This window comes from Anarhichas minor, unplaced genomic scaffold (assembly GCF_050575085.1).
Source record: "Anarhichas minor isolate MPS153535 unplaced genomic scaffold, ASM5057508v1 ptg000002l, whole genome shotgun sequence".
Classification (NCBI taxonomy): domain Eukaryota; kingdom Metazoa; phylum Chordata; class Actinopteri; order Perciformes; family Anarhichadidae; genus Anarhichas; species Anarhichas minor.
Window position 1 is genome coordinate 3,920,381 of NW_027466448.1, and position 27,937 is coordinate 3,948,317.

A 27,937-nucleotide genomic window follows, 5' to 3' on the forward strand; every position below is an offset into this window, starting at 1 on the left:
CACTCCACAAAGGGAGAACACATGTTGGAGACTCACCGGAGTTAGGGCAGAGAGAGCAGACAAACAACAGTCTGGACTTATTTCTTGTTGTTGGATTTCTTCTCTCAAGTCAGGGTCTGCATGCGTTTGTCTTTGCTTCAGAGTGTATGAATGTTAAAGTTTGTGTGTGAAGTGTGAGTGAAATTCGAAGTGCTTTTAGACATGGAAACATCCTTTGCTGTGAGTTCTCTTCTCCTGGCCCTGCTTCTCTCTCTTCATCTGCACTGCCGCCTCCTTGTTTGGGCCGCAATGGACTCCTGCTTCGATGAGGAGGGCGGCCAGAGCCGTTGCATGCCCAAGTTCGAGAACGTTGCCTTCAATCACACTGTGGTGACATCCAATGTGTGCGGCTCCCCACCTGAGGACTACTGCATGCAGACCGGCTCGACGCGCTCATGCCACCACTGTGACGCTTCAGATCCAGACCGGAATCACAATGCCATTCTCCTGACAGACTTCCACAGGAATGAGGAGCCCACATGGTGGCAGAGCCAGTCCATGTACTATGGCATCCAGCACCCCAGTTCTGTCAATCTGACCCTCCATCTGGGTAAGAGCACATCAGCACATCCATAGTTCAGCCTCAACCTCCAGAACTCTTCGGTTTGACTTCCCTCCACTTGCAGTGTTTGTGGCCAGGCTGAGTGATCTAGGCCAAGCATGTGTGTCCTCAGGGTTCAATTATGGTCTCTGTTACGATAATGTTGTATATAATGTCCTATTTCATTTTAAAGTACTTGAAAGCTCTTCATGTGCACTGCATTTGCTGTGTCCTGGAACAAAATATGATTATCAGTAATATATTTAGCACTCCACAGAATGCAGGTGGTTTTTTAGTGGTAAAGAGCCCGGCGATGGGATTTCACATCGATGCATGTTAGAAGTATAGCTGAGTTGAGGTTTCAGCACTTTTTTCACTTTTCTTTTCTTTGCAGCAAGTATCTCAGTACATTGCTTTGAGTATACTGCAAGTCCATTGACGTGGAAATCTTTAATACAAAACAGCTGTGCTTAACAAACACATTATTTGTATTATTCAGTCGCTGCTCTGAGCTGCCTTCATAAACACACACTTTGGCCCAGACATGGCTTAGACTGGGAGTGTTTGCGAGCATATAGCCACAAGGGCATGTCTGAGAATTTGGTTGGATTTAAAGTGGATGAGAAAGACACACACTTGCATCTGGCATGCCTAGATTAGCAACTGACTGATGGTTCAGTGCTGGCCCTAGTTTACATTTTAGCCCACGTACCACCATGGGTATTGGTGATGAACCCATCCGAATCTGGCTGCCATAAGCTGACGAGGCTTTTTTTTAGTTGGGCCAGAACTCAGCTAGAATACAGCCACCACACACAGCCTTCATAGAAGCATGTAGCACGATTTGGACCAGGCCATGGCAGAAAATCAACCTTTTTGTAAACATTTTGGATTGAAATCCACATTTGACATTAGATCACATTACAAATTCAACATCTTCTGCTGCAGGCTCCATTCAATGTTTTCATCTTAGCAATTTTCAGGTTTAACTGCAACAAATATACAGTGCATCGGGCTGAAAATCAATGCTAAGCCACTTCATTTTTTTCAAAGATATTCCAGGAAATAAGCAGCTGATAACCTTAAAAAAAATGCCCCGACTTCGGCAGGAATAAGACTATGATAAGGAACCAACTGAAGTTATCCAGGCATTTACATAAAATGTATTTAGAATTCTAACGATACGTTTACTTTCTAGCCAGGTAAATTTCATTAACCCCCTAGCCAGAGACACTTTTGCATAGCCAGGGATTTGGTCAGCAGGTCTACTGTCACTTGAAATTATGCAAATTGTCCCTTTACTCTGGGGAAGGTTGTCTCTGAACTTTTGGAGACAACCCCTCAGCTATTCATTTTAAACAAAGTTCAGCTTTTGGAGTTTTTGAAATGTTGTCAAACGCCTGTGGTTAACACACGGTCACTGTCAAAACTCAATTAACCAAAAGATTACAGCTAAATATCTAAACAACAAAACAAATTGTCTTGGCTGGATTGATTTAGACCAGCAACTTATTAACCAAGAGCTCTTCGGAAAAATGTGCAACTATTGTACCAATTGAGAAGTTTCTGCCTTTACAAATTTTCAGTGGTTTTAATTGATACAACTTATGATACAGTAAGCATGAGTGCATTGTTAAACGGAGACCTTTGGGCACATGGGGAAAAGATGTTGATCATATTTGCATTATTGTGTGATATTTTGTAAAATGAGCCAAACTCTTAAAGACAAAATCATTTGTTGTTGGCACAAATTATGTAAACATAATGTTTCTCCAACATGAAGTGAATTCTGTGACATGTAGTTTAATTCAAACACTTTTCTTTTGTTCTGCATTTGAAAAGCTTGAGTAACAGTTACTCATACGCATGTCCAGGGAATTTTATCTGGGCCAACTCTCCTTTGTTTCAGATAAGGTTGAGGCTTTCTTGTTTACAGTAAGATCAGTAAAGAAAAATGTTCGGGGTTAGGATTTTACTCATCGTATAGTGGGAGAACCATCTGGGTCTTTGCAGTTCAAAACAAATACGTAGCCGTGCACCACTTTTACCACGCTGCATTATTCCTGTGTTACTAATACAGAGTCTACGATTACCTCCTTCACGCACTCTTTGCCTTTCAGCAAATGCCTTTGACTTACTTTTTTGTACACCGTGTATATATTTGCATTTGAAGACATTTCTCATTTCACCAGAGACCAGCTTGAGCCATTAGCATCATTATCCCATTACCATGCTGCTGGAATAAGTAACAGACCGCATTTGTCACTTTAACTGAATTAAATTGTGGCGATTAATGTTACAAAGCATCTATGAAATTACCTTTCCTACTTTCATTTGTGTGTGTGTGTGTGTGTGTGTGTGTGTGTGTGTGTGTGTGTGTGTGTGTGTGTGTTTAAAGGAATGTCTCAAGGGCGTACACAGGAATGTGGGCCCCTCTGAAGAATATTGCTCTAGGGCCCCTTTATTTATTAAACTAAATGAATACTAACTATTCTTTTTTCCGGTAAAGAGTACATCTAATATATTTAATTTATTCTCGGTTAGAGGTTGAAGTCAGCATTTCTTGTGGCGCTAAAGTTATCTCCTCTGGCTCTGTAAATGTCAAACACTATACAATAGAGTCTATTACCAAATAAAGAGAACTCAGAAGTGGCTTTCCTGTAACTTGCAACAGGCCGGCTGCTAACAAGCCGGCAGTCCCACAACAAGAATAAACCTTTTCACAATTACTCCTCCATCTAATCTTAAAGAAATAGTCCTACATTTTGGGAAATATGCTTATTGGGTTTCTTGTTAGATGAGAAGATCGCTACCACTCTTGCAGTTGTCCATTGAACATAAACATGGAGCCAGGACACTGTTGGTTTAGCTTAGCAGAAAGAATGGAAACAAGAGTAAACAGGTAGCCTGGCATTGACCAAAGGTAAAAATAATAGCACCTGTAAAGCCCACTAATAAAATGATATAATTATATTTTGTTTGTTTAATATGTTGTGTTCTGGACCACCACCATATGGCAGCAACACACAAATGTTGACAGATTATCAACCTTCTAACTCTGGGCAAGAAAATTTATTTATTTTTTTCCCAAAATGTCAAACGATTCCTTAGTCGTGAGAGTGGGCACTTGTTAAATAGAAGAGGGAAATCAATCAGCCTGAACATAGTTCATTTTAAAAATGTTCTCAAAGTCATAGCCAATTAATTGTGTCATCAGACGAATGTTGGTCCCTGCTTAGACCGTGTGCAGGGTGAAAAACTAGGAAAACAATACACAGGAATTTCTGACAAATCTCAGATTGACAACTCAGATCAGCGCATTGAAATGAATGTAGAATAATGATCTGTCCAGGTTGTACCCTCATTTGGCCCAATGTGAGCTGGGATAGACTCCACCCCTCCCTGCTTTGTACAGGATGACTTTATAGGAATTAGTGGACGGGTGGATGGATATCCATGGACCCCTCATATTTTGGATCGGAAAGGTAACTAGATTAGGTTGAGTGACTGCTTGTCTAATTGGTAGCAGCAGTTCGTTGAATTAAATGCAATGTAAAAAGGTAGGGCTATTTGAATATCACCTTAAACCTGTAATAACTATTTCTGGCCACTTGGGGGCAGCGACAACAAGCTGTAAACACAGACTTTAGTAATAACCTTGATAAGGTGAGCTTGTTAGCTAACAGTTGCCGATTTACACTTCCAGTAACTGTTATTTACGGAGCAACATTGCAGAGTTGTGTTTTTGGCTACCAACCTGGCGGAAGTTCGATAACTTCGAAGTTCGAAAAACTCTCTTTTAGTTTTCCTTCGTTGTTGTTTATCTCCACAATGTCCAGGGAAATATCTGGCTCTTTAGCCGCTAACGTTGAATGCTGAATGCATAGAGTGGGATGGAGGGTTACTAGCTAAAAACAGCTGCCTGCTGTGACCGGAAACGAAAACGAAACGGAAAACGAAGAGAACGTGTTTAAAAAATGCTTTCAAAAAAAGAAGCTCAGTAGGGACTAAGGAAACTTCAGAGTCATAGACATTTTCAGAGACATTTTCTGGACAGTCTAGATTTCTTCCCTCCTCTTCCTCTTCTTCCTCCTCTGTACCAGTGGAGTGGGCGCTGCCCATCAAAAAGCCCTTCTTCAAAGGGACAAGAGACGGGGACAAAATGATGACAGAGGTTGAAAATGTCAGAGCTTTGACCGTTGCTGAACTGTCATATCACGTGCTCTGATAGCGAGCATGGCTTCCATCAACTGGAGATTGATTTCCTATAGCAAGCAGATGTCTGGCTGTGTTTTGAGGCTTTGTTGTTTAGAATATGCCGTTCTTTTAGAGAAACCCGCCAATGTTTGCTGCTACAGAGCTATGTTGTGCGCTGCCTGGAGGGTTTGTTATTCTTCAGACAATCACAACACACACACGTCTGTCTCCCTCAGACTAAATTCACCTTTGCTCCCCTCTCCCAAACATGTGTTTTACTGGACCTGATGCATTTGAATGAATCTAGCCGTCTTAAAAGATTATGTTTTCTTAACAAGCAATTTCATGTAAGTGAAAATCCCGGAATTTTGGACGTGTGGCATCTCTGTGGTCCATGTGAAAGCTCTGTGATCCATCTGGGTTGGTGGTGGGGGGTGTCTTTGACCGTTGCTGTTTTCTTTTGCCTCTCCAAACAAAACAAGCTCTCTCTGAAGGGAATACAGGCAAATGCTGGGATGATAAACACAGCAGTAGGACGCAGGGACACACATTGCAGCCAGGTCAGACTGGTTCTCCGAAAAGACTAGAAAGAAGACGGGGGGGGAGTCGGGCTGCTTCAAGGGGAGTAAACAAAACATAATGAGGAAGAAGGGGGTAGAAAGGAGAAAATACTGGGCGGTGTGCTGGTAAGGAATTGGGGTCAGGTTTTTCCCACAAAGACTTGTTGAGATACACACAGACCCTGCAGCTGGTTCTCATTCAGTGCCATCAAAGACGAGCAACATCCTGTCTCGGATGTAAAACAATGATAAAAGTCTGCCACAGTTGGCATGACGCTCTCACGGCCAGAATATCGGCGTGCTGTATGAGTCACAACTCTCCGTAAAGAGTTTTATTCTACTTAATACGCAATCTTTGAGACGCAGCATGATTGGAAGATAAATCCACTCATCCGTGTGTTTGCTGATCCCAAAGAAATCTCAGCTTGGAGTAAACAGATTGTAAATATTGAGTCTGCGGTACTCGTGGCGAGTTTAGTCTCAGCCTGTCTCGGTCTGGGCAGATGAGAGCAGCTGCGTTAAGTTGACACTAATGACTAATAAGGAACTAATAAGGAGGGTCGGACGCTGTGCTTCTGCATCTCCCAGCTTTTACTCTTAAAGTCGGTGTCCAAACAGTCGTTTTATTGGGGGGCTTGTGCGCAACACGAACAGCTTCAGTCGGATTTGTGTTGCCACAAGATTCTGGATCAGCCCTGAAACGTTACACCATGCTGTTCTTCTGGGTTTCCAAACTAACCCTCAAAGACCTATCGCTTGGCAAACAAAGACAGGCTTCTGCTTCAAACGGAGCTGTCCAAACTGCCAAAATAAACGTGTGAATTCAATCCTAGGGCGTATGTTATCTATAGTATGTTGTTTTGCTTGGTTTGCGATTTGATATCTGAAAATCCCCTCTGTTGTGCCCACATAAACTCTGATGAACACAAAGTGTGCACTCCTGAAAGACGATGAATCACGAATCATTACACATTATGCATAACAACATACAAATATCATTTGCAATTACTCTGCATTTCGTCACGGGACATCCAACAAATGTTTCATCTTCTGCCTCTTTTATGTTTTTGCCTCGGTCCCAGCAGGGCTGAGCTCACCTCATGCAGGGAGTAAATGAAAGCTAAATGATCTTCAGGCTCCTAAAGGAAAGATACCATTAGAGAGAGCTGCAGAGACAAGAGACAGAGCTGCTTCGATCTGGCTTGGCAGAGAAAAGCAACAGATGTCATTATGGCAGTGCCAGCGGATGGCATCCCTCTCTGAATGTGCAGAGCAGCAGAGACTTAGTATCTAATGATGTAGAAAAAATCCCCAAGAGTGCAATGAAGACGCCCGTTAAGAGAGTTCCTACATGTTACTTATCATTCTGGTGTCAATAAGACTTCAGTTTGTGTCTGCCCAGTCAAAAGTAAAGCTGCTGAATCTGAATGTGTGCTCATATTCAGGACGTATAACTCTGCAAGCCTCCCTGATACGGCTCCAGGATTACAGTTTGAAGTGTCCACAGTGAGTAAACAATGGGAGGGAATGACACACTCGATCAAAAAGAAGCACCGACTCTGTTTGCCCTGAGATTAGGGAAGAAGATGCCATCTTTCCTACAAAACCAAATGAGGACAACAGCTGTGTTGCAAATCGATGAAGTTCCCACTTTCGTTTTCCACACAAGGAGACATTATGAAGCAAAATCCCCAAATAATTCCTGCCATCTGAGTAGGCACAATGTGAAAAAGATGGCAGAAGGCATTCTTTCCTAACCTCCCCCCCCCCCCCCCCATTACCTGTGAGACTGATCCCTCAACGTATTACACCTTCAGAAAGTACTTTACAGGCTTTTCTTCAATTACAATGCAACACCAATTACATCGCAATTTAGTCGGATCTGCTAAATCCCCCAATACCAACTCAAATGGAAACACGGCTATACGCTATATCTCCTCGTCTGCAGCGGATCTTCTTCCATATGAGATTGGAATCTGAAACCCATTTTCCTTCTTCACAGATTGAAGGCAAATCGCTGTTTTAGGTAGAATACAAATCTATGAAAAGGTCTCCCTTCTCTCTCTGTCTGTTTCTCCCCTTATAAACAAATGGCTGATGTACAACTAAAACCTCACGTTTGGTATATCAATCAATGATGTTTAATTCTATGCCATACTCAGCCCCCCATGACACTCGTTAGTGTTTTGCATCTTTGACTAATCACTTTTTTTTCTATTGATTACATCTGTTGCTTTTCTCCAATCAGACTACATTGTAAGTGAGTTGACCAACAATTTCCACTGTGATTTTGCACTCTATTGGACTATTCTGTCCTACAGTTATTATAAGAAAAAAGAGACATTTAGTCTATTTTCCTTTGACCTATGTTTCACTTCTGGGGCCCATTATAATCTGGATAATGAGAAAATAATCCTGGCTATTCTTCTACTCCTGCAGGAAGGACATTCATTTACCTTGCATAGAGGCACGGGAAATTAAGCCTGTCCCCCATTGTTTTTCTTCTTTCTATAATGCAATTATGTCTTTTTTTCCCCCTTTGCTCCCGGGCCCTAAACTATCACCCTGCAGTATTTTTCTCTTATATAACCAGCCCTGATCTAACTGTGTAACTACAATGGATCTAGTTCCAGCAGTAATTCTTTTCAACGATTCCATTCAACGCTAATCATGTCTGTTTTCCACAGGGAAGGCTTTTGAGATAACCTATATACGATTGAAATTCTACACCAGTCGGCCGGAGAGCTTCGCCATCTACAAGCGCACGGAAGAAGACGGGCCCTGGCTGCCTTACCAGTTTTACAGCGCCTCGTGTAGGAAGACGTATGGGAAGGATGCCAATGCTTACATTCGCCCAGGAGATGATGAGAGGACTGCTTTGTGTACGGACGAGTTCAGCGATATCTCTCCCCTCACTGGAGGAAACGTGGCTTTCTCCACGCTGGAGGGACGGCCCAGTGCGTACAACTTTGACCAAAGCATGGTGTTGAAGGTGAGGGCACATTTTAGTTTTGTGTGTTTTTAGAAATGTAATGGCTATGATTCTTTGTTATCCACATAAAGAATCATAATAACATTTTTACACATCACATATAGATAGCATGTTGTATCAGTGCCGTGCAACTGACATCGTTACCACCACCTGAGGTGTACACTTTTACAAAAACAAACGTGTACCAGCATGTCTTCAACACTATTTCCAAAGCAACTGAAGGGAATTTAATGTTATATTTAGCTCTGATTAACATTGATGAAGCTTTGGGAGGGCTGAGCTGAATTAATGGCGGCCTCTTGGGGGAGAGTCCAGGAGGGGTGGGCACAGTAAAGCGTGCCTAAAAATGAGTAAATATAGCACTTAATGCAGCCCCTCCTCTTTCTCTGACAGGGCTGTAAGTATGCATGTGTGCATCTGTCCGCCCTACTTCAGTGAAAGACTTTTCTGTGAAAGTACAGTATTATTTATCGGCTAATTGACATGAAAATATACAGTCGGAATATATGCAACAAATGCATTAAGTTAGCCCATTAGAGCAGAGATCATAAGAAGATGAAACGTGTATGTGTGTCCAGAAATTGTAGATGAGGACATGAAATAACGATGGTGCAGCTTCACAGAAAAGCCAGCCGATTCTCAATCACATGCGGAAATCTACAGCAACATTTATTCTGAGACAGCTGTTGATAATTCATCTTCAGGAAGTTTTGCGGAAGTTTTATTGAATTTTGGCGTTTCCATACTTTTCTAATGCGATACTTCAAAATGCGTGTAAAAATATATGAATGGAAGGCTAGTGGCGTGATTTCTTGGCACCAGAGACCAGAGGTTTGCATCCTGAGTGCTGCGTGTGATTAGGGTTCTGCAACAAAGGCTTGTTGGGGAAAGTTAGATAAAGATCATGGTTTCGATTAAATATTGCTCAACTAAAACATTCAGATTTGTCCTTCATTTAACGGTGGAGTTTTTCATTATTTAACCAAGAACACAATCGTTCTCCAACCATAAACGCGTGCTTTGAGTGCTTAAAAGTTACCATGAAATCATTAATATTGCTAGAGTGGTTATTAAATAAATGGAAGACCAATTCGCGAGAAACATTTTTCTTATTATGTTTATAAAAAAACTGCAATTCAGGTGACATTATGTGTCCCTCAAAAATTATTTGTAATACTTGCAATACTACAGTAAAACAATGTAAATGACGCATTATTAAGACCCTGCATGGCATCGTATTGACCAGGCGTCCATGCTCGTGGGAGGTAACCCGATTTATTCAGATCCTCCATCAACTGGCTATCTTGACTCCGAAACCATTCAAAATCGAATTTATTCTTTCTCAGTAAAAGTCCCACCACCACCTCCATAACCTGTTTTGCAGGATGTGGACAGACTGTATACAGGCCTCCCACAGCCCCGATGTACTCATTCTGCATTTTGCATCTTTCCGCTGTCCCTTACAGTGCTATCTGAACACTGCTATTTTTATTCCCCGTCTCTACAACAACAAAAAATCGACCCTACCATGTAGTGGACATACGTCTTCAACAATGATCTTCAATTACTTTAGGAACTATGTGCCCGCGATGATCAGTCCACAGACATTGCCCCCTCATGTTAGCTAATGACAACCTATTCCTCTGTGTGACCTTTCTCTCAAAATGCTGTGAGGGAATAGGTCTGTCAATGCAAGACTGCCACCTCTATAGAGGAAGCTGTCCTCCTCCACATCATTAAATAGGACGAGTAAGGTTGTCTTTTGGAGGATGTGTGGAGGATCTGCAGAGTAACCCTGCATAACCACAACCCGCTCCCAAAGACAGAAACCATCGTCCAAAACTTAATAAAGTTACAATGAGGGTTTTTTTTGTTGCTCCGCCTGTCAGTATATTTGCAGTGTCTACTGTATATGGCTGTTATAAATCTATTTAAAGATGATTTAGCTATAGCACACCTGGATTCCAATATTCCTCTCAGCTCACTCTTGATGTTTTGAAACTCAACTATGAAATATGTTCAATTCTCTGAATGCAACCTTCAATGAAAAACTGCTGAAGCAAACTGAAGACTAGACGCAGAGCAGATTAATGACTGTGTGCCATCGCTAGTGTTTTTTGATTTTTTTTTTAATCCAATCATTCCCTTTAACAAATTATATTTAGTTTGTGCACAAAAGATTTGAACGAACTACTTACATGTAATCTTCAAATACACAAATACACATTATGCCAGATTTGTAACTGATGAGGATTTGTTGTGATGCCATCCTTGTTTTATTTGCACTCTTAAACCTCACTAAGCTGTGCGATTTCAAAAGCGCAACGGTGTGATGCAGCTGACAAGCCCTTAGGGCTACATACGGTATCTCTGCCTGCACACATACCTTTACCCCAACCGCCTGCCACCCTTACACGCATGTGCCGGATGCTGTCTTCTCATAACCCTCCTCTCACCCCTCATCAACCACGGCACTTTGAATGGGTGACATCCCTGAAACCTCCCACAGAGTAGAAAGCAGCAGCTTTCCTCAAGAGTCATCCCATTTATAACTGGGAAAAGATGGAGGATGAAAATACATCAGTGGTAAAGCCACATCAGCTCTCAAGCATGAGCTAAGCTGCACTGAGGAGCAGAGTAAAGATATTTTTGCCTCACGTCTGCTATGTGAGGTCCTCTTGCGTCTATAACGAGTCAAAATGCAAATTCAATGCTCTGTTGGATTAGCTTTAGCGATGCTAGGGGTGGAGCACATGTGTGTGGCAGGCTACTGTAAGTAAGGCCACATACAGTCACAGGAAAGAGTAACCTGTACGCAGGACTGGATTGGGCTTTTAATCTGAAAGTCCAGTGTATCTATTCTTTTCCGTCTTGCTTGGACAACCAAAAAAAATGAGAGTGAAGTAAAAAATAACTATTCGTAAATCTATTTATGTTGCTGAGCAAAAGCCACTTGTCCCACTGTCAAAAAGAGGCCTCTCTAGAAGTTTTCATAAGCACAAGGATGTTAATCATCCCCTTCCTGCTCAGAGTGTTTTCCTTTGCTTCACGTCCTGCGCTGTTAGTTCTACATTTTTTTCTTTTGCTGCAAGAGCAGTTACAAAATGCCTACAAGAAAAGGTGGCAGCAGCCTGGTTTCGGTGTTCAGAGATTATTAAACTGTGCTTTTCTGATTAATCCCTTCACACTAGTCTTCTACCGCTGTGCTATTTGGGCCTCTCGCTCTATCTGTTGTATAATTCTGGACTCTGGAAGGCTGGGACAATAACAGACTGGAGAGCCGAGGTTTGTAGGACATACAGAACTGAGCCTGGTCTGCTGAGATTTTGTAAAGTGAGCATTATGTTTTCAGTTGGAAATACATGCTCCGTGCTTGAAAAGAGCAAGAAATACATCTTCTTACCATGAAAGGATTATGTGGGATTAAGGAATTAGGGGACTAAGGAATATGCAAAGGTGGCATTGGTAGAAACAGGTAGTCTGAGTCTGAGAGTCAACAACAGCATGATGGGAAGAAATGGTACTGTGGTCATGGTGAACTCGCCTTAATATCCAATGACCCCGTAGTCATTTAACAAGTCATGGAAGAAAAATAAAATACAATGTGTACTTGTACATGCTGTACACTGGCAAAGTGTAAAACAAGAGGAGGACATTTCGGGGCACTTCAGGCAGTTATACATACTCATCGTGAGGGTAAATCACTGCGTGAGTAGCAGTGTTTACTGGGCCTTCTACGATGTTATCACACCTCCGGGTGCAATGTGAGAGAATCCCAGAAAACACCTTGTTGTGTGAATAAACTGTTGATGTTCTCCAAACCAAATAATTCTATTTTCTTTGGGCTCTGAAAAACAGTATACATGCTAAACCATCAGCGTGTCGGCATTGTAATGGTGAGCACGTCTGTAGACTTTGTAGTTGACACTAAGGGGACACCACTGATCCTGCAACATTTGTAAAGAATTCCACTGATAATTTCAGCAGAAATAAAAAAGGTGCTTTAACACCTGTTGAACCGTTGACAGACTCCAGCGACTTCAAATTAGAGTTTTCAGTGGATCTTAAAGCACTTCTATTATAGCAACACCTCTTCTCATTCTGGCTTCTGAGAGGGGCAATGCTGCTCCAGTAAACATCCTTATGACTCAGTCGATTGAGGTGGTCGTGCTTTTTACACTTCAGAGGACTCATCCAAAAACAGTCTGTTTGGTAATCCAGGAGAGTTTGATTCCCGGGAGTGTCCGTCCACAGCTCCGAGCTGGTCCCCGTCTCTCCTTGTCCAGGTCAGCAGCATCACAGCGTTCACTCTCTGGATGAGGAACAGCAACAGCCACTTTTGATTTCGGTGTCTGTTCCTCAGTCAACATCTCTGTGAGCATTGTTCTATGTGGCACCACGTCGACCAGCCGAATGGGGTGGGGGTGGGGGGGATGAATTAATGCATTAGTCAGTATGTGGGGGTAGCTCAACGGTATTCTGTTGAAATATATCTATTTTCCTGTAGCTTATACATTTCTATTCCATTTGGCAGTTTTGCACTAAACATCATGTAATATCTATCCCGGGACATCAAATCTGTCCTGAGGTAAAATGTAAAATACGATTACATCAACTATTATCGTAAAGGGTTGAATCATTTATTGTTTTGTGTGCAAAGTAATTACGATCACTATCAAAAGTCCAGATCAGATTCCGTGTATCTAGATGTGAGAACTGCTGTCAACACATAAAATAATTATGTTAAGAGAAAAAATGTTTTTTCTTTTTTTACAAATGCGATGTCTACTGCATCAGATTTGAGCACTACTCCACTGAAGTAAAGATAAACATAAATATTACTCTCTTTTTTGCTGCATACACATTATTATTGAATTCATGGCCGCTGTTATGGAAGCTTTGCAATGAAAAAATGCATTTTACTCAAAACAACATAAATTAGCAGCTGAGTGGGTTGTTATGACATTTGCTTCGATAAAATGCGATAATTGCATCTTTATTTGTATTGTTATATAAGTTGCTGTCTCCGCAGGATTGCTCCCTTCATTTCAACAACTTAAGCCTGTGGTTGCTCGTGTTGATTGTAATTACTGTACAGAAATATACAAGCCAACTCCTTCCTTTCTTTTCTAGTCAGTCTATAAATTGGACCTTTTTCCCCTTACCTGTCGCAGTTTTGAAAAAAGCTTGGATACTCTTTCATAACAACAGAGCGTATTGTATTTTCACATTAACCTATTGAACCTTTAGAGGTTTTTAATTTCACGGTGAGGCCATGTAAAGACAGACATACGGGTGGCTGGGTGATCGGTAAGGAGGCCTTACAGTGCTTACATTAAGACCTGCCTACTAATGGTGTTGTTGGCTGGATTTCAGTATGCTTTGGATGACATCGACCCACTGATTGTAAAGCTGTGGGGGGATCAATAGAAGCCAAGAATACATAGATTGGGTGGTAAATCTCTCAGCAGACCCGCCAAACACCCCGTCTCCTTCACTCCACCTTCCCCTCTCTGCCTTCCTCTAAAACAACAAGATGAGAAGACCCGTAATTGACTGTGATCTGTATTCCCATTAGTATAAAAGGCGGATCAATTGCACAATTTATTTCATTAAACCTCTGATTCCCATTCTACTTTGAGGGTGATGGGACAGATGGGTGTGGTGAGCAAATATAAAAACCTATCAATGTCGGTGAAATGTTCAGAATATTCTTCTCCTTGCAGTGAATCATCAAAAAAAAAAAAGGGTGGCGGGGCTCTTCTTCTTCAATGACGACATATACTGGTTGCCAGTTGAGCTACAAATCCTCGAAAAACAAGAAGAAAATAGGCAACTCAATACAAGGGTCGAGGGTGAGAGCAGCACTCAATATAATTCCCACAACAGCACTATTTCTTGAATATAAAATGAAGGGTGTAAACAGGAGGGAGGAGAGGGCAATGGAGAAGGAGTACATGTAAGGCTGTTGGTTTTGAACAATCAATACAACCTATTAAACAAATCCAAAAAGCTTATTTTTTTATGTAGTGTAAATAGTGAATAGTTTACTTTTTTCCACCAAGGTAATCCACTCTGTATCCTGAATAATAGTGCATATCTAAGAAACAATTAATAAGACAATTAATACATTTCAAACAGGCTGTACAGTGTGTTGGTCACGTGTATCGGTGTACAGATTCTAGTTTCCATTTGAAGGCCTGCAGGCTACTTTGTTCGCTTGTTGACCTGTCGAGCTGATCCCAGTGAGTGTCACTACAACACTGCAGGCTTTTCTAGAACGCAGCGTTTTTGGCTCCAGGGATTTCCAGGATTCGTGGATCCCGCCCCCTCCGCAGCTTTTACTGATAACCTTGTGTGAACATTCTGTCAGTTCCGTCATGAGGGCAACATGATGCACAGATTTAAAAAACAACAACACTGTCAGTAACGCTACTGTAATTCTGTCCACTATTCTGTCATGATCAGCTTTTTGCAGAAGTTTGTGACTTTTCCTCTAGCGCCACCAGCAGGTCAACATTCTAATTTGTCCAATACTTTATCCTTACGGGTTATGAACAAGTACTTCCTGAAATAGTGACATTGTATCAGCCTCAGGTTTACTTTGTGTTAAGTGAGAGTTAACCAATCTTAGCTCACTAACAGGCTTACATTGGTCGAACCTTGTCAACATTACCTGCTTTAATTCAGCATGTCAGCCATGTCATTGTCGGTACATTAGTATGCTAATGTTCAATTCAGCTCAAAACCCCTGCTGTGCCTAAGCACAGCCTCACAGAGCCGCTAGCATGGCTCCACACGCTTAGTCTTGTTGAATACAGAACTCCGAGAAAACACAGCACAATACTTTAATTGTGTCACAGTCCAACTACGAGTCTGGCAATCTTACTAAATAGCCCACCGGCATGCAATCACCTGAAGAGGTCTTTCAGCTTCAGATACCTCCGCATTAAGTCAAACCTTGTGTGAATGTGATTATATTGCCATATACAGGTGATATTGGCTGGTTTTTATGTGGCTAATATGGGATAGTGCTCACGGGTGCCTAGTTATAAAAGTGTCGGTGCAAGATTAGTGACAGGCAAAGGGAAGTATGGCAGGAACTTTTTCGTTTAACGCCGGAGAGTGCTATTTCCTCCAGTATAGAGCCTTTAATCACGGGTAATAAAACTGCTCTTCTTACAATCAGCATACTGCCACGCCCCCATTTATCTTCATAAGAATATGTTTGCTTGGAGGTGTATAAGGTGCAGAGTAAGATAATGTTGCTGAATCCAGGATCTGTGCGTAAAATGTCCGCTCGGTTTAAGCACGGAATCGTGCGTATACCAACTTTCCTCATGTCTTATTGAGGTGAAAGAGCTGGAGAACAATCCGTAATACCGCGTGGTTCGGTGTCTGGGATTGAACTCTTGAATTCCTCAGAACACAAACCTCCAAGAGCTAAGCCCAAGAAGGAAAGATGTCAGTGTTCAGCCTCAGTCTCTGATTTTATGACTGTGTTGCTCAGGCAGTTTGTGTTGTGTTTTTCATTAAGTTGATGTAATCAGAGGAAATGCCCGAAGCACTCACTTTTTCCAACATTGTTGTTAGCAATATTGCATTTGACGTGAGCAGTTATCCCGCTAATGCACTAAAATCATACCCTGGAGGTACAAAAGAGGCCAAAGCCGACCATATTTCACCCGTCTGACTGACACTGTAGACCAGAGAAGAGGGACGCATTTAAAAATGAGTAGTCTTGACTAAGTCTTGAATGTGTGGTTTAGTTATACTGTAAAAAAGCCACTTCTCTTATAAACATATAGGTTTTCAAAATGTGTCTCTGGCAGATCATTAATTATCTTTTTCCTGCAGTGAGATAAAGATCGGCCATTTGTGTCAGGGGTTGAAATCACAGTCTTACCGATTGCCAACGGAGCATAAAATGATCCCTGTTCCTCTCTGCGGCATGTCAGTGTGCCATTTCCTCTGCATATGGCTCATACAGAAGCATGCATATTTCATGAGGCTTAAAACAGGAATTGCATCTCGCCTGTTTTATTAGCATTTTAATCCCTTTGCAGATTTAACGCTCGTGCCTCAGTCTGAAGAGCGCGTAGTTTCAATATAGAGACTTCACACGCTTCATCTGCTGCTTTTTAAATGTATCTCCTTGTCATTTTGAGAGGTCAAAGCTAAATTACATTGAAAAACAAAAACATCATGTGACACTTGAATGCACAGGTGTTTTTCGTCTCATGTATATGTCATCTGAATAGTGCTCTGTGGTATACCAGTCATTTAACGTGTCGCGTTTGCGTTGCCAAATGATTTGAATTTGGAATAAACAACACTCACCTTGTAACACGGCATTTAGATCGTTTTTTTTCTAAAAGTAATGGCTTACTTCAAAGTGGGCTCTGTTGTCAAGTTTGTAAAGCTCTTTTTTCAATAGTAACGCAGAAGATGAAAGCTGCTTTTTGAATTCTAATTTAATTTGTTCAGTCATCCATTAAAACGGTTTGTCTGTCTCTTCTGCCACCAGTCCAACAACCACCCCCCCATCCCACACACACACACACACACACACACACACACACACACACACACACACATCTCTCTCTCTCTCTCTCTAGAAAGCTGTGTGGCAAATTGGAGCTCCAGCGTTGAATGCCAATGAGTAAAAGGGGAAAAAGTACATATTGAGGCCACAGTGAGCGTAAGCAATTAAATTAAAAAGTTATTAACTTGAGAATGAGGGACACTGCTCTCTTTTCCGTCAGTGCCTGCAGCCAGAGGTTTCCCAGTTCAAGGAAACCGACTGAAGAAGACAGAGGTGAGGAGGGAGAAGGGAAGGAGACAAGACGTGTAGGGAGGAAAGGTAGAGACAGACGGGACGAGAGACAAGAGAGATTTTAGAGGTGGGGGTGAAGGTTATGAGCCCCCGAGCAGAAAAACGGTGTTTGAAATCATCCAAAAATGAGCCGTGTGCAGCCTTGTGCATGTCTATGTGCCTGTGCACCTGCTAGTTTGATCATTAGACCGCTATTGTCTTAAGCCAAGGACTGGCTCATTGCCACTCTCAACGCCTCAGCCTATCCCTAAGTCAGCATCATTGTAGCATTGTGGGCCCAAATTCCAAGGGAGTGAGAATCAAAGTTAATTAAGCTTTTGCTGTGGTTGGCAAAAATAATACGTAATGGGCTGACTACTAATTAACCCTAAGAAAGTGCTTCCTTTCAGTGCAGTATGTGATATTTGCAACTATGTCTGCTTTTCCTCACATAGTTAGCACTGTTCTACCAAGCACAGCTAATAGCTCTTCCATATGATAATGGTCTCGCACTCTATGATGAATGGAGGAGAGCATTGGCTTCTATTGTGCTGTAAGTAAGAACTTTAAAATGCAAACAATGCATTTAAGAGATGTTATCCTGTCAGTGTGTTCTAAAGCGTGGGAGCTGGATGTGGGACACAATGGTAATGCAGTACCAGTGTTCAGACTCCCCTCTCATTATGAGGGGCGAGAATGTCATGCATTTTAACGTTAATGATCATCAGTTTGTGCTTATCACTTTTTAAAATTATTTCACCAAAGGTCAGGTCACGTCCATTGTGACCTTCCCTTATTATTTTTTGAAATATAAAATTTTGGTCGAGATTTGATCACATAAGAAAAAAGAAAAAAAAGCCTCCCATAGCGTGGAGACAGACCGACTGCATAAAAAAAAAATATATAAATATATATTTCCTAATGGATCCTAAGGGATTCCCATTCACACCGAATGGTTTGCGGCAACTGATAGCACCATGAGCTGTATTTGCAACCATCATCTGCTCCGTTTTGAGGTAGAATTCACAAAATATAATGTGCTAATGATATTACAACCCAAGCCCTTAATTTGTGTCTGACTGCAATTATCCATGAGGCAAGGTATAAATGTATTTTTGAGGGGTGAGAGTCAGCGTCAGCCTGAGCCAGAGGCCTTTTCAGGAGCAGCTTGCCAGTGTGCCATTTCATCCAAACCTCCCACGGGCAATTAACAGAGAGGAAAGGGAAACATATAATCCCAGGGTTTTGGAAAGGAGGGAGAGGGAAGACATACTTTGTTTATTTGTTTATACAATAACCTTATTGTTCATTCATTTTTTTCTAGTTTGTTTTTCTCATGTAGTGGAGCTTCATTCATTTATTTATCATGACGCCTTCATTGCATCCTGTTATCGCATCCCAAATGAAATGAGTTGTAACGCCCCTTGTAGCCTAAATGCGCTTCAGTTACCAGCAACTCTCTGAAGATAATAATAATTCCACTGTAATGCGTGCGTCTATTAGTGTTGATCTTTGTGAATTGGACTGTTTGTGCAATGAGGCTCATTTGCATATAAGGGCCCGATTTTGCGCCAAATGTATGCATATTACCTACTTTAAATAAGTGCAAATAGCAGAGGAGCACTGACACACTATTTGCTTGGCAGCACAGTTAGGGGTAATTTAGAAAATTAGACGGTTTCTTTTTGTCTAATTTGTGCAGGTATGGCACCCAATTTACTTTCCACAGCGTTGCTTCTTTATTCAATACCTTCACTGATTGAAAACCTCACGTATTGTGCAAAGGGCATGTATTATCATTATGAGAACATGAGAAGAAATCATGGTTATTTCACTTTATGCCAGGAGTGCAGGCTGTGAGATAACCAGGCGCTAGAAAAGTACAGCATGACAAGGTAGAAAAAATGAGCATATCGCACAGGATGAGAAACATTTCCTGTCCCTCCTGTATTATCTTGTTCTGACCCCTTGTTTCTATTGGAAAGTTAAACCACACGTTCTATTGCCTCTCCATTTTATCAGCATGACTGCCCCTCACTTCACCCTAAAAGTGTTGCCTTGCAGATAAGTTTCCCATCCCGAACCCCACACATAGTGTAAAACAAAATATAGAATTAGCATCTGTTTTCCCCGGCAACTGCAGTGCATCAGGGTCATTCAGTGTCTTCCAAACCCCATTAGCCAGTGGAGCCATGTCAAGCAGGGGCAAAGTCAATAAGCAAGGGCCGGAAAACAATAGCACGCCAGCCAACGGCACTCAATTCTCTTGCAACACTGTCATTACGGTTACTACAAAATAACAGCTCCATAGCCCTCAATAGGCTGCTAAGGCACAGAACCGTCTGGAAATCCTGAAGTGCACTCCAGCTAGCGGAAGAGTGCAGAGATAAGGCTGGGAGAGGGAGAGAGGGGAAAAATGACACAAGGTTTCGGAGAAAGCGAGAGGGCATTTCAGGTAATGACACTAAAGGTGGGATGAATTACGACTGCCACCAGCTGGCCTAGTTAAAATTAAAATAAAAAGAATGTCCTCTTGCTTTAAAATGACCTGTTAATTAGAGGTTTTTATATGCTCTGCCACTCATTGCACATTGCAGTACACAAAACTCCTCTCTGGAAAGTCGTCTTTTTACTGACAATGCTGACGCCATTCATGCAAGGTTTAAACCAATCAGGAACACATGTGTGGCATATTCACACCAGATGCTCCGGTGAGGGGTTATGACCTCTTGATGCCCCAGCAGAACATCTCTCAGGACTGCAGGCAAAGACCCAGCAGGCGGTCTGAATCCCAAGACCCTTTACTTTGAAACAGGAGGACTGTAGTCACGCTGACAGAAGAAGAAAGCCCCTGAAAAGCAGCTCTTTTAAAGAGAACTTGGTTCTTAACTTTTACTGCATTGCTATTTTAAGCTGCAGAGAGATCATGTTCGGTAGCTGTGAAGAGAGCCTCAGGGGTCAGTAGTGTCACCTTTGTTCAATTTCCTGCTCCTAACCAATCAAGCCCCTTTCTTCACTTGCTAAACAGAGAGTATTGCTTTGCTTTACGTGGTAACGGCCATGAAGCTAACGAATCCAAATGTTGTTACATTATCTCAATGCTCATTATGGACTCTATAGATTCTGCAGAGGCAATGTATCCTAAATGAGCCAACCAGCTATTCTAGTGCTGTTTAGTCTATTAAACACAATCCTGTAAACTTTGCACCAGAAAGATCCTGCTAATGTTATCTTCTCTATACTATGAACAACTTGCAGACATTTAAAACTTGCTTGGGATCAATAATCCACGAAAGTTGACTCCTGCCAATGTTATTATTTCATAATGATAGTTGTCAGCAGGGACTGTTGACTCCAACAAAAGACCCAAGATCAGAGTGGGCTGCCAAAAGAGCCATGTTTGGTTATTGCAATGTTGGAGTATCCCTAAATGCACTTAACAACAAATAACAATACAAACAACAATACTGCAGAATGACACAACCCTTAAAAATGAGCCCTCGCTGCCAATGCAACCTCCAAAGGCTGCATTACGCACAGGCTTGCACCCGGGCACTGCCGGAGAGAAGGCGCGCAGTGCGTGGAGACACCAGCCTCAAAACACGGCCGTTTACGAGGAGAGGGTACGTCTACACTCGTACACACAGATTGATGAGGAGAGGAGACATCTGGGCATGTGCACTGTCCACTGTTGACCTGATGGTGGCGCCAGTTGAAACGTCTGGGGATCACCAAAGTGATTAAGATTCATCCTCTGGAGAACATGAATGTCTGTACATATTCCCCAAGGGCCCTGCTGCTAGCATGGTAACGCTGTGGTAGGGTATACTTTACATTGTGCAGTACACTTTACCAAATGATATAAAGCATACAGAATTTGTACTTTTAATTACTTAATCGGCTTAAATAGGCAAAAAACCCAGTGCTATCTGATGGGCTTTAGCACTACAAAGCCAAGCTGTAGTGTCTGAGAAAAACATGAATGGATGAACTCATCACACGTGTTTTTAAGTCTGAGGCCCATCCGTTCCAATCTCCTTCTCTCCCATTGCCACACTTCAAAGACACCTCTGGGAGAAGCTTCAAAACGTACAGCATTATAGACTTTTTCAGGACGGCCACGGAGTCCCAAACCAGCCAAGAAACAGACAGAAAGTTTCTCTTCGGCTATTTGTTTTAAAGTTCTGGAGTAAGAGATTCCTCATGTCATTTGTTCTCCCTTTACCTGGCCTCACTTTCATCTTGCACCCCACTATTGCACTTCCCGTTCGCTTTTTCTCTGTTTGCGTTATCCCTCTCCACTTTCTTCTCCCACTCTTGCTTCATCCTGTCTTTACCTTTGCAGTGAGCTCAAACAGAGGAGCTGAAATCATATCAGGGAAGGGAGCTTTACCATGTGCCATCCATTATACTGAAGTAGTGCTGCAGCGTTGTCTCTTTTCTCACGTTTTCTTTTCTTTCTGTTTCATATTTTGTCTTTTGTCTCCATTAATCCCATTCTTTCTTTGCCCCTCTTTCTGACATTAACTTAATTTCCTACACCAAACTCATTATCTCCCCATTACATCTGCTCTCTCCCCTGCTGTTACGCCATCACCCCTGACTCCTTTCCTTTGTCCACCAAATCTCCATTTCCTCTCTTCTTTTCTTTGCTCTGTCCACTTTTGCTGTCTGACATATCCTCGCACCTCTTGCCTTTCTCAACTAAAGCCCAGTTTGTGTCTTCCTCTTCTTGCATCCTGTCTGCTTCCATGTGCCTCCAAGAGTGGCAGCAGCCAACACACTGACTCAAGTGGATGACATCAAATGGTGTTTTCTAACATTACTCACCTTTTTGGTCCTTTTCTTCTTCCCTACCTTTTTTCTTTTCCAGGAATGGGTGACAGCCACTGACCTACTCATCTCTTTGGACAGGCTTAACACCTTTGGAGACGAGTTCTTTAAGGACGCCAAAGTGCTGCGATCGTACTTCTATGCCATCTCTGATTTCTCTGTGGGTGGCAGGTAAGAGACACCAGAAAATGTGCCATCCAGGATAATGTCACCCTGCACAGCCGACACCCTTTCTGAAATGTAAAAAATTAGTCACTTTAGTATTTTACCATGAGCATGGTCCCATGAAACTGTGGTTGAGTCAAAATAACTAATGAAAACACAAAAACTTAGTTTTGTTATTTATTTATTTTTTGCCTAAATCATTTTGGATCGCCTGCTTCCAGCTATCTCAAACGTAATCGAACACGAACCCTGTTTATTACTAAACACATTTATATAATACTAATTGGCTTTGCCAAATATGATTTGGAGGAAACACAACTGCTGCCTGAGCAGGTAGGGGTGGGTGGTTAGTCATACAAAGCGCAGATTTTAAGGCCAGAGCACGCATGCAGGGTTTATGTACATCTCGTATTCAGCTCGTGAAGAAAGTGTCGGAATGATTATGGATTATTGAAAAATCCAGCATGTCCCATCTGGTGTTTCAAGTTGGCTTTGACTTTTTCACTATTTAACCGATACTACAATCAGAGAGGGTAAGGCGATTAATCACATTTTATTTTCAATTAGGATTTTGGCTTCCAACCATGATGTCTTGTGTTATTAATCCAGCGCTCCTCTTTTTATTATAGCCGAGCTCTTTTGGGCTTGCTTGGCGGGTCAACGGTGACCGGCCCTCACCGGGGCCTATTTATTCTGTGGCTGAATAAATACAACCAATGGGTTTTTGATAAATTGTTTACAATAGCACATTCTTCAAGGATCTAGCCTCTTCATTTTTCTGTGCACAAAATTGATGCATTTTACTTTAAATGTACAACATATTTTTTTCTTTCTAAATGCATGTTTCCAAAGTCATCCAAAGTGGTTAAACATGACAAATAATCATTATTTCAGAGTTGACCAGAATAATCGCCATAATTGAGCAGCCCTACTTTCAGTATGAACATGTTGCATTTGCAGTGAACAGTTTGCAGAAATAAAATGAAATAAAATAAAATGTCCTTTTCCTCTTTAGAGATAATATTATCCTGGCAGTGTTACCTTTTTGTTCAAAACACATTTGGATACGTGCTGTATATGTACGAATATCACTTTTAGGGGACAGGGTTTCGTACCACATGGATACTGTATGTGTCCAAAGCACGACAAGCAATCAGCACCTTCCCCTGGAAAGCTGTTTGCAAAACTGATTAAAAAAAGACATCTTGCTGTCTGTCAAGTTGCCATTAGATGAGAATAAAACCAAGATAGTCGTCCGTCCTGCTTCCATTTAGTTTGCTTTATTACTCAAAGTAATGAGAGACGACGTGGTGCCAAGGACCAGGCTGCACTTTGGAGCTTTAGATGGAAGTAGACGATTAAGTAGTTGAGATGAATCCTTCAGACAGAATATAAATGTAATCTGACACATGTCATAAACACTTAGGATCACTGCAGGGACAGGACAAATTACCCACCAATGCCTTCACACCTGAGGGAGAGACCCACATGACAACATGTTAGCCTTGTGCTTTCTGTGTGAGTACACATGCCTTCACACCTCAGCGCTACACCACGCCAAGTCGGCCCGTCCTGCTCACAGATGCTTTGAAAGACTCCTCATGATTTGTATCGAATATCAATGCAACCATAACCAAACTTGGACTGCTACAAAGATAAATATGCTGGAATTGTGGTGGCTACAAAAAAATGGTGTCCGTTTCCTTATCACTCGGGTAAAACATGATAACTCAACATATTGTTTTTTGAACAGCACATACGCTGACTGTACAGCTCGGGTCACCTCCCTCACTTTATATTCAGTTTGAATTATCACCGAGCAGCTCACGTCTACTCTAGCAGAGAGATCTGATATGTGGATTGGAAGCACTTTGGAGTTACTAGGTTGTTGTCTGTCTCTCTCCGCGACAACAGCAATAACTGGGTCTGAGCCTCAGGCAAGCAAGCGTCTGGATCCAGGACAGCTGGCTAAATTTGACAGAGCCTGCCACTCAGCGACAAGTCCCCGTCCCCTATCACAGCCACTTGACAAAACCCGACGACGCTGCCAGGAAATATTACACACAGGAGGGCGTAGCTGCCACCGTGCTGCAGAGGAAATGATGATAGGCTTTCTACATGCAGTGAGAAAATAAATTAGCTTGTTGTGAAAAAAATAAATCCCGTATAACATTATCTATTTTTGGATAGGTGTGAAACCATCCACGAGTTTATTGAAGATGCTATGTGCACAAAAAAATATAGAAAGTAAATATAGGCATGCATGTCGACAAACACACACCCTTCCGCTCACATGCTCGATGCTGTGTCTTCTACTGTTGGACAGAGTGAGCGTATTACCACAGAGTGCGCAGTTGAATAGTGCAGTTGCTAAAGGGAAATGAAAACCCCACCTCATCTCGAGCCCTGTTTATGCCCGTTATAGATAATAGGAAGTGACAACTCCTTAAGGTTGAAACACCTTCTCACTTTGCCGTCTCCTCTGCCTTCAACACCATTCACTGTGTGCATTAGTCTGTCTATACTTGAGTCAGTGAGGAGAAGCAAAGAGAGAGAGAGAGAGAGAGAGAGAGAGAGAGAGGGGGGGGGAGAGAAAGGGTATAGGAAAAGAAGTTCTTACCTCCCTAACATAGCTATGTGCCTGCGTTTCCCTCAGATGTAAGTGTAACGGTCACGCCAGCGAGTGCGTTGAGTTGGAACATCGGGGCCTGGTGTGTTCCTGCCAACATCACACGGTGGGAGACGACTGCCAGAGATGTCACCCCTTTTACCAGGACCGACCCTGGGCCAGGGCCACTGGGGACTCCGCCAACGAGTGTTTGAGTGAGTAGCCTGCTCCTGGCCCTCTGTCACAAACCGACCGGGGGAAACCTGTCGGGCAGATTTTGCATTTGCTGGTTGAGCGAGCAGATACTGACAATCAGTATTGCCTTTAAGTATTTGTAGATATTGAAATTCATTGATTCTTATTATGCTGTAAATTGAATGGAATGAATTATGCTGAACCTAGCTTCATATAGCATGTAAGTATTTGTCCACACCTTTGGTCTCATTTATTAACTATTTAACACGTGTATACAGTATGTATATCTCTTGGAAATAATGTAACGTGATGCGGAAATAGCAGTAAAAATGGTTAGAAACATTCATTTGCACACAAATTTGCTCTTCTCACGATTTATAGATTAGGCCTTTTGTAAAATTGGGGTCTCGATGGTTTGTCATTTTAAAGAGGGGCTCCCCAGGAAAAAAAGTTTGTGAATCACTGCCGTAAAGTAGACGGAGTACAGCCCCAAGTGTTCACCGGGAGGAAATGTATCTCTTTACAGATAGATAGAAACACACAAGACGTATGAACCACTATAGATGCAGACGATACGTTACACTTTTCACTTACAAAAAAATGTATAAAGAGATCTGTAATACATGCATCAATCAGTTGATAAATCACCAATTCCATTGGCACACAGTTTGGACCAAAAAAGGAAAGAGGAGGAGGAGACCCATGTGATTGAACGGACTTCCTGTTGGCTCTCGTTGACTCAGAGCTATCAGGGAACAAGGCGTTTGTCTTTATTGCCTTATAAATACAGAATTCAAATAACAAAAATATAACATTGAAACTTATAACTGCCAAGAGGAGTATAACTTTTATACAATGACGTTATCGTCAATAAAATCACACAGCGCCGAGGTCTTTATTTTTTAACCTAATCTAGATTTCCTATTTCATGTTGAACTCATCGTCTTTTACTCCTAAAGAATAAGCGACTTTGTTTCCATCTCAAATATTTCTTGTACCATAACTAACTGCTGTCTATGTCTGTTTCTTGTAATGGCCTTTCTGCCAGCTGTGAGTAGGATTTTGACTAAGTCATTATCTTCTCTCAGCACCACTTTAGCTATATTGCCCCGGTATAAAATGGAACACTTCTTGAAGATTATATATATCTTAATATCTCATTCAACTCTGAATTCACTCTATCCCAGAATGGCTCTACTTTTGAGAAACCCCCAGAGATATGTGCACGATTTGCATCTGTATGGACACATTTCCTCCATGTGTTGCATTAGAAGTTGTTTGCTTTTTGTGTGAGTTGTAATTAAGTTAGACGAATAAAATAAATCTATGTGATTTTGTGGTCTGTAGTGATACACACGTATGATGCCAGTCTTCTTCTGAAAAGGTGATGTTCAATCCTTTTACCACATAGGTTTTACATTACATGTAGTTTTAGCCTGACATTCTATTTCACTATGATAAAGTTAAGAAAGAATCCTTTATGTTTTTTGATGATACGCATTGTCCATCACTTCTACCTCTGGATTCTTTTCTTCTGGCCCTTTTTACTTTCGTGTTGTAATTTTAAGTCGGTCAAAGATATCTAATCAAGTCATGGTTTGGAAGTGCAAATCTATCCTTCAAACTTATTTATCAATAACAGTAAAAAATGCAGTCATTCCTTTTTTCATCCACTCCTTAAATGTTGAATTATACATCTATCCTCTTTTTGTCCTTTTTTCAAGATCTCTGAGTGAACCAGATTTCTAATTTGAACATTGTAATTGGATTGATCATACTCATAATATGTCCAAGGAGCGCTTTTTCCCCCAAGATCGTTTGGATGAGGTAGAGAGGGATATACGTCTCAGTCTGATCTAGCTGTTAAGGTATCAACACACCAATTAGTGGTCCTCGATAGGCTGCATAGCAATATATCTTAAAATCGTTATCCTTTGGCAACTGGAGGGTTGTGTATCAGACTCTGGCTTTCTTCCCTCCCCAAATAAATCCAGGTAGTAATTAATCCCATTCTGTGCAATGCTTTAGTGGTACCTCTATTGACAGGGATGGAAATGAATACAATACCCTCGGCAAAATATTCATTTTCACCGCACTGATCTGACAGTTAAAATCCATGTGGACCGTCTTTCTATATCCTCTCTTATGTTTTGGTTGATGTGATTATAATTGGCCCCATACAACATTGATAATTGTTTTGTTATATACACCCCTAGGTATTCGATTGATTTTGAATCACATTTAATATTAAACCTCTCTTTCGGAGTGCGCATAATTGAATAGAAGAATGAGTTTTTTAAATATTCAATGTGTATCCTGCATATAAATTACATTTCTCAAGATCCCCATCATCCTTGGAAACAAGGCATTGGCATCCATGAAAAGGACAACGCTATGTCCCCTGTCCCCAATAGCTCAGTTCCAAATCTTGATGGATCTCTTGGGTAAATGGTTCAATATGGAGAGCAAACAGGGTAGGACTAAGACAACATCCCTGTCTCGTTCCTCTTGCTAACACAAATGTCTAAGTTATGGAGCCATTCTCCTTTACTTCGGGCAGGTCGTCCTTCAATCAGAGGATCGGCGGTTCGATCCCTGGCTCCGCTAGTCCATGTCAATGCATCCTTGGGCAAGACTGAATCCTTGGTGTGTATGTAGAATTCTTGTAATACGGTCCTGTGTTTGGTGGCCTGTTATTAACCCAGTCTGGTCTTCATCAATTAAATCTGACATGAACGTTTCATTCGTCGACTTAAAGTCTATAAGTAGAATTGATTATGGTCTGTAATTATTACAGTTGTCCTTGTCTTCATATTCTTTCTTGACGGGGCAGTCTCGCCTTCTTTGATGAAGTTTTCTTCAGCTCATTCTGAAATGTTTTGTACCACTCAAAAAGGAAAACCGTGCTGCTTGGAGCCTTGTTTGTTTTTAACCTGCCGGCAGCCTTCTCCATCTCCCCAGTGATATTTCTGCTCTGATTGTTCTATTTTGT

At 41.7% G+C, this 27,937-nt stretch overlaps 1 protein-coding gene across 1 annotated transcript in view; it reads left to right on the top strand.

The window, feature by feature from the left end:
* Positions 1–201: 201 nt before the first annotated feature.
* Positions 202–27,937, top strand: part of lamc3 (laminin, gamma 3) — a 92,418-nt gene continuing 64,682 nt past the window's right edge. Inside the window, exons 1-4 of the mRNA XM_076098300.1 lie at positions 202–589; positions 8,025–8,329; positions 22,018–22,148; positions 24,799–24,965. Coding sequence (XP_075954415.1) covers positions 202–589; positions 8,025–8,329; positions 22,018–22,148; positions 24,799–24,965 — 991 coding nt within the window. The remainder of the gene's footprint in view (positions 590–8,024; positions 8,330–22,017; positions 22,149–24,798; positions 24,966–27,937) is intronic.